Source organism: Telopea speciosissima, chromosome 10 (assembly GCF_018873765.1).
Source record: "Telopea speciosissima isolate NSW1024214 ecotype Mountain lineage chromosome 10, Tspe_v1, whole genome shotgun sequence".
Taxonomy (NCBI): Eukaryota; Viridiplantae; Streptophyta; class Magnoliopsida; order Proteales; family Proteaceae; genus Telopea; species Telopea speciosissima.
The window spans coordinates 50,940,292-50,953,676 of NC_057925.1; the positions used below are offsets into that span (position 1 = coordinate 50,940,292).

General features: G+C 38.8%; 1 protein-coding gene and 1 long non-coding RNA gene across 2 annotated transcripts; one reads left to right on the plus strand and one right to left on the minus strand.

Moving 5' to 3' along the window:
• Positions 1-1,547: 1,547 nt before the first annotated feature.
• Positions 1,548-3,964, plus strand: LOC122642349 (60S ribosomal protein L14-2). Its single transcript, XM_043835791.1, has 5 exons — positions 1,548-1,595; positions 1,710-1,811; positions 3,067-3,196; positions 3,296-3,408; positions 3,727-3,964. The coding sequence occupies exons 1-5, from the start codon at positions 1,593-1,595 to the stop codon at positions 3,778-3,780; spliced, it is 402 nt and encodes a 133-aa protein (XP_043691726.1). The 5' UTR covers positions 1,548-1,592; the 3' UTR covers positions 3,781-3,964.
• LOC122642350 lies at positions 3,620-11,781 on the minus strand. Its single transcript, XR_006330030.1, has 2 exons — positions 11,747-11,781; positions 3,620-3,861 (listed from the first exon to the last, which is right to left on the minus strand). It is a non-coding gene; the product is annotated as an uncharacterized LOC122642350 (long non-coding RNA).
• Positions 11,782-13,385: the final 1,604 nt, after the last annotated feature.

The following is a 13,385-nucleotide window of genomic DNA, read 5'->3' on the forward strand; positions in this document are numbered from 1 at the left end:
TGCGTTCCTCTTTACTTCTCATGTGTATGTTCACTTGCACGTACGTGCAGATGATCCATTCTCTTTGTTGGGGGCTCTGTGTCAGACTAGGATCGAGCCTAACCTAATCCAACTCACTTTTGATTCAGATGGGCTGGGTTAGGTTTAGGTTGAAGATACCAAACTGATTATGTTTGGGTGACGAATCATGCTCCACATGCCTAATCCAAAACATTGTGAAATTATGAATTTTGAGTATCTACGGGCAAGGGTTACGGTTGATGTGACAATTTAAATTATGGATCGAGATATATTAAAACGGTTAGGGGCCGTTACATTCAGAAAAGGTTTGTGAACTCTGAGGATCACATTCAACAGTAACGGTTTTAGTCTGCTGTTAGTTATTGTGTGAAAGGACTATTTTACCCTTGTACTAAAACATTAGAATTAAACTTACAATACTACCCTTCCTTCATCTTCAACATTGGTCAAGGGTAATTTAGGGATCTAAATTTATTTAACTGCTTGATATCATCACTTAACAGCATAAAACTAACGTAAGGGACTAATTTATCATTTTGGGATCTAAACCAGGGAGTGATTTGAGTTTTTTCAAAAACCAGGGGGTGATCTATAAAATAACTTCCTTATGCGACCTATATTCAATATAATCTAGATGAGATATTTAAAGACATTACCAAATTGTTTTCGATACCAATATTTATAGACAAAAATCTAATCATAATATGTGAAAGGAAAAAAGATCCATACCAGGTTACGTGGAGTTTCAATTGAGTGCGCAAAATTACTGTTTTATCCCTTGTGAAATAAAAAATCACATCCATGTTGATGCTTCTACATGAGTTTTCATTGCCCCCCATGAGGGTTTAGAGGCCACGAAGCCTAACAACAATCTCTTGCCCTGTGTAAAATATCTAAAATCAAGGGTACAAGATCCCATGGCCAGCAACACTCATGATTTCCATAATCAATCCAACGAACCAAATAGGTAGAACTGATCCAAATTTCTAGTCGAGAATCCCATTTGCAACGCCCTTTGCAATCTGTGCAATAGTCTTCTGACTTGTGTGCCCTTTTCATAATTTAATATAGGAGAAATATTCTTTGCGTTGGACGCATGGGGCACGCCCAGACACATGGGGGGGGGACGGCGGAAATGATCGGCGTGCCCCCATGAATGGCAGAAATTCATCTCCCAATGTGCCAGCGGACGAACTCTCATTAGTTGCCGCGCATAGTGTAGCCTCCGCATCCCACACAGAGAACACTCCCCCTGTAAAATAACTAACCTTACTACATACTTGTATTTTACTAGATGGGTGTGGCATCCTCTATGGACCTATACTTGTCTGGACCTTTGGGCGGGGTCGAAGCATGGGTTAGTTCAAAGATAATGTAAACCTAAAGCCCAGGTTAGGCCTCCTTGGTTCTTGGTTCTTGGTTTGGGCTAGAGTTAACCCAGCCCCATGACCATCCCCTCTCTAGTCTACTTTTATATATAAATGCTCCTAGAAACCCTACATTCATTTTCTTTCAGAGAGAAGAAAACCCTAATTTCTGAAATCTTCACTCTCTCGTACGCATCCGCGACAATGGTGAGTTGGTGACTATATGCAGCTTCCATTTTCTCGTTACTCTCAGTGATTCCTGTTTGAGTTTCTCTTTTCAAACCTAACGATTGATCTCCTCGTTTCGGGTTTGTTTTGCAGCCTTTCAAGCGGTACGTTGAGATCGGGAGAGTTGCTCTCGTTAACTACGGCAAAGATTATGGAAAGCTTGTCGTGATAGTTGATGTTATCGACCAGAATAGGGTATGCATTTTAATTCAGCTCGTTTGCCTCAGATTCTGCCCCTTCTGCCTTCTCTCTGTATGATTAATTATGTTTTCGAATTACTACTACGGGATAATCATGTTGAGATATGTGAATTTGATTAGAGTTTCATCGGCGACTGATGTGTCTTCATCAAATGCATTTTAGGGCTTTGATGGGTTTTTACTGTTTTCTTCCATATTTTATTACTTATATGTTCTTGGCGTGTGTCTGTGTTCTCTACTTGCGGATTTTACATTTTAGGGAAACGATTTAGTGTATGCCTTAAGAATGTTATTTTTGGACAAAAGATGGAATTTGGGGTGATTTAATCGGAAGGTTGTATGTAAGTCTCTGTTTGAGACTAGTATCAATATTCTACTAATAAACAAAAGATACTAGAAATAGTAGTGCCAGAAAAAAATGTATCAAATGACTCAAATATATATTACATATGTAGTTGAAGAGTTGTGGAAATGTACAAATTGCTTTGTAATGATGTTGTTTCAGAGTGCCAGGTTCATCCCTTGGAGAGCAATTTGTTGTCCACTGTGAAATTTGCTGGGTTCACTTGGTTGCACAACTTTATTTGGATACCCTAGGTTCCGTGTAGTTGCAAGGGAAGTTGAAGTGAGGGAAAGTGAACATTTTCAAACCCGGTAAACTTTTGTAATCATTACATATTTGATAATTGAATGTCACTTTACTTTGAATCTAAACCCCTTGGATTTGAAAAAAATAAAAATAAAAAATTACATTAGGAAAAGTATCATTATTAAATATGGTAAGAAATTTGAGTAGTTGGATAATGATTACAAAAGTTTACCAGGTTTGTAAATTTTCACTTCCCTTCACTTCAATTTCCCTCGCAACCAAATGAAGCCCTAATGAAGTGATTGTATAGATTGAATTGCTTGTGTAAAAGAGGCAAGCTATTTGAGTACTTGTGAATGACAATCCTGTGTTGTATATGGCTAATTATTTATAACTTGAAGGTATTCTTTTAGGCTATTGGAATGGAACTCGTGTGTCTTTTTAGTTTAATCCTGTTAACATATGTGGTGCTGAAATGGTTTAGTATGTAATTGCATGTTGAACTTGTAGGGATACTGCACTTGGTCCTTATGACCATGGTGGTCTTATACAGAGGCATTTAATCTCTTGGTTCACAATATCATGGTTTCTATGGCCCACAGGTCCTCCCTGCAAAATATACTTTCCCATGTCTCACTGCTATTTCACATTAATGCTGCAGGCTCTTGTTGATGCTCCTGACATGGTGAGAAGCCAAATGAATTTCAAGAGGCTCTCACTGACAGATATTAAGATTGACATCAAGAGAATCCCAAAGAAGAACACCTTGATTGCTGCCATGGAGGCAGCAGGTGAGGGGCGACTCATTCTCAATACATAGGAATGGGGTTTATTTTCCTTATGGTCTTTTAACATAACTCTCAAGTGATATTTTGTTACTGTTCTGACAGATGTCAAGAATAAGTGGGAGAAAAGTTCATGGGGAAGGAAGCTGATTGTCCAAAAGAGAAGAGCCTCTCTCAACGACTTTGACAGGTTCAAAATCATGCTGGCAAAAATCAAGGTTTGTAAAGAAACCTGTTTTGCATCTCTTAGATTGGTGTTTTTTTAATGCCATTCTTTTTTGCCAAACTCCATTAGCTTTCACTAGATCTGTCTGGAGTATACACGAGGACAGGAATTACTGTGATACTAGTATATCATGGTATTTTAGATCACATGATTTTTCTAATTGCCCAAGATTTCATATTAATGAAGTTTTTTTTTCTTTTCCATTTTCCTTTCGGAGTTGTCTATTTTGGGTTTCCTAAATCATTGCAGCATGGGCTGTGATCTGCTAAGTCTTCTGTGAGGTTAATTGATTCTATAATTGTTTGTGCAGAGGGGTGGAGCTATCAGGCAAGAGCTTGCAAAGCTGAAAAAAGAGAGCGCATGAGTAGAAGATTTGATTTGGCGAAATCAATTTTGGTTGTGGTTTTTGAACTTGTCATCAGAATCTAGCTTTTGTTTTTTGTTGCTACCTGTTAGAGGTTAAGAGCATTTTGATCGGTAGTAATATTGGTCAATGCACGATCAGTTTTAGTGAGAATTTTTATTGTTCAGTAAACTCATTGGTTTTTTAAATCTCTGTTACTCTTCTGTGCACATGCTTTAGGTTATTTCAATTGTCATGTTTGCTGTTGGAGAATAGATTTTTAGCTCGTTTAATTGCTGGGATTCAATTGAGTTTGCTTCTTGGGTTATGTGCCTATGCCATTCTTTTATAAACTGAACATAGGCTATTGTGTTGTGAGGTGTGGATTTGATAATAGAAAATTACTGCGTGCCACTATCTAAGAATTTTGCTTGTGTTCATTGCTTAATTCGTGCATTATTATACAGAACTCCTAAAATTAGCCTTTTGGCCTGGAAGGGTTGGTTCATCATCCCTGCTACCAGTTCAAATTACATTGCCCGTCTTTCCTTTGTACTGGTCTGGTGTTGTGCAATTACCTTAACAGTTGACTGGGTAAAAAATAAAAATAAAAAAACAGAAAAACATAGCATTCCATGTAAGGCTGTAAATGGATAACCGAAAATCCGAATTCGATCTGCATCCATATCCGTTTAGGGGCATCTGTATTTGATTAGAGATACCGGGAAAAAAAATCCGAATATTCGGATAAAAATCTGAATCCGAATACTTAATTATAAAAATTCAAGTAAATATTGATCTTGAGGGTTTTTGAAGATTCAACAGGTTCTAGAATATAAGGAGAAGAAAATCATGATCTAAAACTATGGATTGAGAGTGAATTGTATCCATTAGGGGGAGGAAGGTTTGGGTTACACAAGGCAGAGGTGTAAACGGATGGTTGAAAATTTGAATTCGATCTGCATCCGAATCTGTTTAGAGGTATCTGTATTCGATCAGGAAATATTTGAATCCGTTTACATCCGATCCGTATCCAAGCCGAATTCGATCCGTTTACAGGTCTACTTCCATGTATCCCTGAAAAGACATGAAAATAAAGGTGAAGAGCACAACATCTGCAGAAATCACAAAAGCCAGTTAAAAGGGTTCGGCCACATGCATCGAATTCGAGGGTAAAGAGCACAACATCTGCAGATAACACGAAGCCAGTTAGAAGGGGTTGGCCACATGTATTGAATTCGAGGTACTTCAAACATTTCAATTTGCTGCCATGCTAGAGAGGCGGTCCAAACTGGCAAATCTTTTCTCATTACTTCTCTTAGGGTCATTTTAGATATGCGTCTTAACTCTTTTAAATCCTTTGATTTGAATTAAGTCACTCCTCCGAACTGGAGCATCGAGAGGCCTCTGTAGTAGAAGATCATGCCATCTCAAACGACTCTTCCGTAGCTTCTCATGTATAGGGGCAACTCTCAATTCCGCTCTAATAAGGTCGTTCTTAACTTTATCAGTCATAGTCTTGCCACACCCATCTTCACATCCTCATCTCGGTCACAATTATTTTATCAACGTACTGCTTTTTCACTACCCAACACTTCGAACCATACATCATGATAGGTCGAATGACGGCCCTATAAAATTTCCCTTCTGAGTTTTAAAGGAATATGCCCATTGAACAGAACACCACTATAGTTTTAAAGGAATACGGTTGATCAAAATCACAACATATCACAAATCAATTGGCTAAATCACCACAATAAGGCTACAGTTAAATCACCACAGTGCCAAATTTTGACTTGCCACTGAACAAAACAAAGGCTGTAGTTAAATCTCATTAACTCAAAACGTGGGTAGCTGTGGCTCTCTATTTATAAATTGGGAGTTGGAAGTGGGTTTTCTAAGCAAGAGGCATAGGGGAGTGCACCAATGAGGTGGGATGTAACAGTATCATATGGAGGAAGGCAGTAAGGTTATTGAGAGAGAGAGAGAGAGAGAGAGAGAGAGAGAGAAAGAGAGAGAGAGAGAGATATGTTAGATTATCCTACATTGGGGATTCGGAGAACCTTTTGCCCCAAAAAAAAAGGATAGAAGATGGTTTTCCTTGGTAGACATTTTGGGCAGGTCATGGGGCTTTTGGTGGACCTTTATCGCCTACAGTTCCCTGTGCGGTACAATTCCTACAATTTTTTAATAAGGGGGGCGAAATGACCATTCCAACACCTGACCGGACACTCTACCCGGATGGGGTCTACCCCCCTCTTGGTGGCGTGGCGATTGGGTAATTTGTTCTTCTTCCCGGCCTCTTTGTCTTGGAGCGATTTCTTGTTTATGGGATAAACATTTATGACTGCATGCGTGGCTTTCTTGTTGATTTATGCGGTTCTTCATCTGAATTAGATGGTATGTGGCTAGCTCTCTTTACAGACTTATTTAGTATGGTGGTTCGGATGTTGGCTTCCTGGCCTATTGGACTTCTCTTATCGGTGAGTTCTGCTGCGGAACTTGGCGATTGGGTTGCTTGGACGGTGTTATGGACCTGGTGGTTAATTTTGGCGTTCTTGTTGGGGTTCTTCTATTTAAGTTGGAGGGATTCTAGCTAGAGGTTGTTCCACTTTCTCTTATCATTATCGAGGGCTGAGTTTCATCTCTGTGAGTGTTATGTTGGAGCATGCTAGCGATATTGTGAATGTGGTCTTTTTTGTGTTCATGGATCCTAAGATTTCTGCTGTTGTCCCGCTGTCCACTTTCCCCTTTGAGGTGGCCGGAGTCTTCTTCTTTGACTGTTGCTGAAAGCCTTGCCTCATATTTTAACACCAAACTGGATCTGCCAGTAAAACCTGTTTATGCAGTTACTATTCTTGAACAAAAATATACAGTTTGTTAAACACCAACGTACTCCATTTTTGTCTTGTGGGATGGATTTGTGACCAATCTTTTGTTAATCTCTTTGATCTTACAGAAATGTTTTCTAAAGTTTGAAGCCCTAAAACTATGAAGGCTGATGAGATCCACCTAGTTGTGTTGGCGAGTGGAGTCGATTCCAACGAAACACCTTATATGGCCGTGACCGCCCTGACCTCCTCTACAATCTCATACAAAAAATTTTCATTTTTGGTGGTCGTACACCATCGGCAGCGAGAGTACAAGGCGATCCAAAATCCAAAAAATTTTAGAAAATTCGTTTCAATCAAGAACATGGATTCCAGATCCATATAGGTTGGCTCTGATACCACTTGTTGGAATCTTTGATCAATCACATGAACAGATCCCATATGGATTCATGGAACAATTGACTTATAGTTTTGTTTCCAATACTTCTTTTCTTCATACTGATGATTTCAAACCTTTGCGAGTGGATAGACTGAAAAATCACTTGACTCTGATAATTATAGGAGGGACAATTATTTTGATTATGTCTATAAAAAAATTGACAAATCTTTGAAAGTTATATCTTTGTGCTGATCTGACAGGGATGGTCGGGTTATTACGAGGGTCTCCTTTGAACAAGGTATTACACAGGTTATCCATATCCAGTATGGAGCACCTCAAATGCTTGCGTTTGGGTTTTGTTTTCTACATCCGTGATCTTGACTGGTCACCACTCTCTCATTATCAGAGGATAGTAAAATTAGGTCTGGCTCAATTGTACTACAAATTATCAGACGTGAGAGATTTTCCACCCAATCTAAATATGTTAGTGTTGCTTTTTAGTACATTACAAGTATATCCCATCCCTACATTGGAAGTGCTGCCCAATTTGGAATACCTTGCATTAGAGGACTGCTCTTTCTCCTCATCAGGCAAATGATATTCTTTCTCCACAAAAGGGTTTCGAAAACTTCGATGCTTACGACTCAAGTGCCTATATGATTTGAAGGGATTCGAGGTGGAGAAGGGAGGACTGCCCTGTCTTGTGCATCTAGAGATTAGAAGATGTAAAACATTAATCATGCTTCCTGTGGGACTGAGATTTGTTGCTACCCTTAACAAATTGGAGGTATTACAAATGCCAGACGAATTCAACAAAAGGCTTGGAGAAGATGGGAAAGATTGGGATAAAATATAACACATACCCTCCATCATAATACGACAACACACTTGATTTACTCTTCTGTGCTGCTTTATAGGTACTTTCTCTCTCTCTCTCTAATATTAATATTACTGTACATTTTTATGTGCTACATGACTCTGTTTCTGCAATTTTTTTTTATGTTAAATAATCATGGTCAAATGAAATAAAATAAGAGTAATGAAGTCACTCTACCTGTTCATCAAATTCTGGTCTTCAACACCCTTTTCGTGATCGAGTGCTCTATTTTCATTTAAAAAGAAAATAAAAATTCAGATCAAGGGTAGGCGAAAGTGACCATTCCACCCCCTGACCAAACACACTACCCAGGATGGGGTCCACCCCCTTTTCTCTTGGGGGGGTTCTTCTATATAAGTTGGAGGGATTCTAGCTAGAGGTTGTTCCACTTTCTCTTATCATTATCGAGGGTTGAGTTTCATCTCTGTGAGTATTACGTTGGAGCTTACTAGCGATATTGTGAAGGTGGTCATTTTTGTCTTCATGGATCCTAAGATTTTTGTTGTTGTCCCGTTATCCTCTTTCCCCTTTGAGGTGATCGGAGTCTTCTTCTTTGACTGTTGCTGAAAGTCTTGCCTCATATTTTAACACCAAACTAGATCTGCCAGTAAACCCTGTTTCTGTAGTTACTATTCTTGAACAAAAATATGTAGTTTGTTAAACACCAACGTACTCCATTTTTGTCTTGTAGGATGGGTCTGTGACCAATCTTTTGTTAATCTCTTTAATCTTATAGACATGTTTTCTAAAGGTTGGAACCCTAGAACTGTGAAGGCTGATGAGATCCATTTGGTTGTGCCAGCACATGGAGTCGATTCCGACGAAACGCCTTATATGGCCGTGACCGCCTTGACCTCTTTCCTCAATCTCATACAAAAAATTTTCATTTTTTATGGTTGTACACCATCGGCAGCGACCGTACATGGTCGATCCAAAACCCGAAAATTTTTAGAAAATTCATTTTAATCAAGAACATGGATTCTAGATTCATATGGGTTGCCTCTGATACCACTTGTTGGAATCTTTGATCAATCACATGAACATATCCCATATGGATTCATGGAACACAATGCGTAAACAATTATAAATGACGTACCTTTTGACTGATGGCTGTAGTCGATCCACAAAGCTCTAAAACCTTCCCCAAGCTCTTCCACAACTTTTCTCTTGGAATTCCTGTGAGCAGAAAATGAAAAATGACCAGGTGACGGCTGTGGGGACATTGGGTTGAATATATAATATTCACCCTGACCCTAATTATACTCCCACAATGTGTTAGGTCAGAAATACCTCTGACTTAGCTTAGAGTGGGTAACCTAATTTATGGGCCTAATAAAGATTAATATGCATTAATGAAGTTCAAAACCCAACATTTCGAACCTGATAAACATACTGAATTTGGAATGTTGAGTGATACGGAGTTGTAGCATAAGCTTTACCAGGTATTGCAGGACAAGTATTACCTATTAGTTCTTGATGATGTGTGGAATAGGAAAACGTGTGATATTCTAAAAGAAGCCTTTCCCGGAGGAAAGACCGAGAGCAAAATATTGCTCACCACAAGAATTAGAAGTGTGGCTCTTTATACGAATGCATTGGGCTTTATTCATGAACCACTGTGTCTGACAAAGGAACAAAGTTGGGCTCTCTTATGTAAGAGAGCACTTCCTTGGAGGAAGAATGCTGCTTCTGGTGCTGCTTCAAGTTCAAGTTCAAGTTCTTCTTCTTCTTATCTTCAAGATGCTGAGAAGATGGAGAAGTTGGGAAGGCAAATGCTTAAAAAGTGTGGGGGTCTTCCCCTTGCAGTGGTAGTACTTGGAGGACTTCTATCAATGAAGAGGTCAATGCGGGAATGAAAAATGGTGGCTTCGAACATTGGAAGGTACTTGTACAAACCCCATGACTATCATGGGGTTTCCTGTATTCTGTCTCTCAGTTATGATAATCTTCCCTATTACTTGAAGACATGTTTGCTTTATCTCGGCGGCATCTACCCAAAGCATACTATATTCCCTAAAAGTGGGTTGATCTGAATGTGGATGGCAGAGGGATTGGTGCAGCAATATAATGGTCAGCAGAAGACACAAGAGGAAAGTGGAGAGGAATACCTACTTGAGTTGGTCAACAGGTCCATGGTTCAAGTGGTTCATCTTACCTTCCGTGCGAATGTCAAAACTTGTGCCTTGCATGACTTGATGTGGGAGTTATGCTTGTGGAGGGCAAAAGAGGAGAATTTCTTTTCTGCACTTGATGTTGGAAGCTCAATAGAAGCAGTCTCTAATCGCATAATGCGCAGACGTACCTTGTCATTAGTAAAGCCACCAGATACAAATGAATCCATTGAAAGGACCTTAAGGTTAGTGTGCAAAAAATTTAATTTTCTGAGGGTCCTATCACTGAAGGGTATCAGGGTTACTTGCTTGCCAAGAGCCATAGGGACGTTAATCCACCTGAGAAGTTTGAGGGTCAAGGGGTCTTCCACAGTAGAGGTTCCAACAACTATAGGTGATTTACGGAACCTACAATTCCTTACACTCCTAAGAGTTAAATCATTACTGAATGTGCCATGGAAGATGGAAGAATTGACTTATAGTTTTGTTTCTAATGCTTTTTCTCTCCATACTGATGATTTCAAACCTTTGCGAGTTGATGGACTGAAAAATCTCTCGACTTTGATAATTATAGGAGGGACAATTATTTTGATTACGCCTGTAAAAAAAGTGACAATTTTCGAAAGTTATATCATTGTGCTGGTCTGGCAGGGATGGTTGGGTTATTACGAGGGTATCCTTTGAACAAGGTATTACACAGATTATCCATATCCAGTACGGAGCATCTTGAATGCTTGCGTTTGGGTTTTGTTTTCCAGACCCGTGATCTTGACTGGTCACCACTCTCTCATTATCAGAGGATAGTGAAACTAGGTCTGGCTCAATTGTACTACAAATTATTAGAGGTGAGAGATTTCCCACCCAATCTAAATATGCTAGTGTTGTTTTTTAATACATTACAAGTATAGCCCATTTCTACATTGAAAGTGTTGCCCAATTTGGAATACCTTGCATTAGAGGACTGTTTTTTCTCTTCATCAGACAGAGAATATTCTTTCTCCACAAAACGGTTTCGAAAACTTCGATGCTTACAACTCCAGTGCCTATATGATTTGAAGGGATTCGAAGTGGAGAAGGGAGGACTGCCCTGTCTTATGCATCTAGAGATTAGAAGATTCAAAGCATTAATCATGCTTCCTGTGGGACTGAGATTTGTTGCTACCCTCAACAAATTGGAGGTATTACAAATATCAGATGAATTGAACAAAAGGCTTGAAGAAGATGGGAAGGATTGGGGTAAAATACAACATATACCTTCCATCATAATACGACAACACACTTGATTTACTCTTTATAGGTACTCTCTCTCTCTCTACAACAACAACCATAACCTTATCCCAACTAAATGGGGTCGGCTACATGGATCCGAAAGGGCAAAAAAAAAAGAAAAAAAAAAAAAAAAGGGGGTTTAAGCATTAGTCAAAGCAGTATCCCAGGAACATCCCCCTACACGGGATCGGCTACACGGGTCCTTGACCTCCAAACAACTCTATCCACGGTCATACTAGGATCTAGCCCTACCATATGGATATCCTTTCTTACCACTTCTCCAATAGTCATTTTAGGTTTGCCCCTACCTCTTTTAGTTCCTTCCAATTGAATCTGGTTACTCTTTCGTACTGGTGCATTCGTGGGTCTCCTTTGTACATGACCAAACCATCTCAAGCAGCTCTCCCGAAGTTTGTCTTGGATTGGTGCAACTCCCAATTCGGTTCTAATACAAACATTCCTTACTCTATCTCTCCTGGTCTTGCCGCCATCCTCCTCAGCATCCTCATCTCCGCTACACTCATCTTATCTATATGACTCTTCTTAACTGCCCAACATTCCACCGCATAAATCATCACTGGTCTTATTACTGTCCTGTAGAATTTTCCCTTAAGCTTAATAGGCATACGTTTGTCACATAAAACTCCTGATGCTCCTCTCCATTTCAACCATCCTACTTTAATTCTATGGGAAACATCATCTTCTATATCACCTTCTTTGTTAAAGGTTGACCCTAGGTATTTAAAGCATTCACTTTGTGGTAGCTCTCTCTCCTCAAGTTTCACCACTTCATCATCTTTCCTGGTTTGCCTGAAGTTACACATCATATATTCTGTCTTTGTTCTGCTTAACTTAAAACCTCTTGATTCCAAGTTTGATCTCCATAATTCCAGCTTTGCATTAATCCCTTCCACTGTCTCATCTATCAAAACAATATCATCAGCGAATAGCATACACCAAGGGACTTCATCTTGAATATGTCTAGTTAAATCATCCATGATGAGTGCAAACAAATAGGGGCTTAGAGCTGATCCTTGGTGTAGCCCAATTGTAATTGGGAATTCACTACTTTGTCTCTCTGCAGTTTTGACACTTGTCACCACGCCCTCATACATGTCCTTAACTATATCCACATAGTTAATTGAGCTCCTTCTCTTCCCTAGGACATGCCAAATGAGCTCTCTAGGCACTCTATCATATGCCTTTTCTAGGTCGATAAAAACCATATATAGATTCTTTTTGTGAGCTCTATAGATTTTTATAAACCTCTTTTAGAAGGTAAATATTAATATTACTGTACACAAATTTGAATTTGGATTTTCAACTATGCATTTACATCCCTAATGGAGATTGGAGTCGCAAGTTTGGAAAGAACAACATTCTAGGCTCATTGTCTGCGTTGAGTGGTTGAGAATTGGAACAAATGAAAAATTACAAAAACAAAAAACGGAAAGGAACGGTAAATCCACTATCCCACTAGGGAGGGTTGACATTAGTAGAGTCATATCTGAAATTATACATGTCTTCATAAATCTCTTTTTTTTTTTTTCCATTTAATTTCTTATTTAATTATTTGAAATATACCATGAATTGATAAAACTATTATTTATATAATCAAACCTAAACGGATCATATGATATCTGATATAAATTTGAAATACCGGTGTCAACATCACCGATAAGCTTTTGAATGAATTTGGATAATTGACATAATTCCCATAAACTGATTTTTCAAATACAGATTCTTCTACAAGAATACTAACATCAACGGAATACAGATTTTTAACTATCCATTTACTTCCCTATTATTAGTAGGGCTGTAAATGGATAATCGAAAATTCGAATTCGATCAGCATCCACATCCGTTTAGGGGCATCCGTATTCGTTTAGAGATATCCCAAAAAAAATCCGAATACTTCGATAGAAATCCGAATACTTCGATAGAAATCCGAATCTGAATACTTAATTATAAAAAATTAAGTAAATAACGATCTTTGGGGTTTTTGAAATTTCAACAGGTTCTAGAATATGAGGAAAAGAAAATCATAATCTAAAACTATGGATTGAGAGTGAATTGTATCCACTAGGGAGAGGAAGGTTTGAGTTACACAAGGCAGAGGTATAAACGGATGGCCGAAAATCCAAATTCGATCCGCATCC

Excerpts from the sequence above, each read along its gene's own strand:
- LOC122642349 (XM_043835791.1), top strand. Across the intron at positions 1,812-3,066 it reads ATGTTATCGACCAGAATAGG|GCTCTTGTTGATGCTCCTGA; the intron begins GTATGCATTTTA and ends TTAATGCTGCAG. Across the intron at positions 3,409-3,726 it reads TCATGCTGGCAAAAATCAAG|AGGGGTGGAGCTATCAGGCA; the intron begins GTTTGTAAAGAA and ends TTGTTTGTGCAG.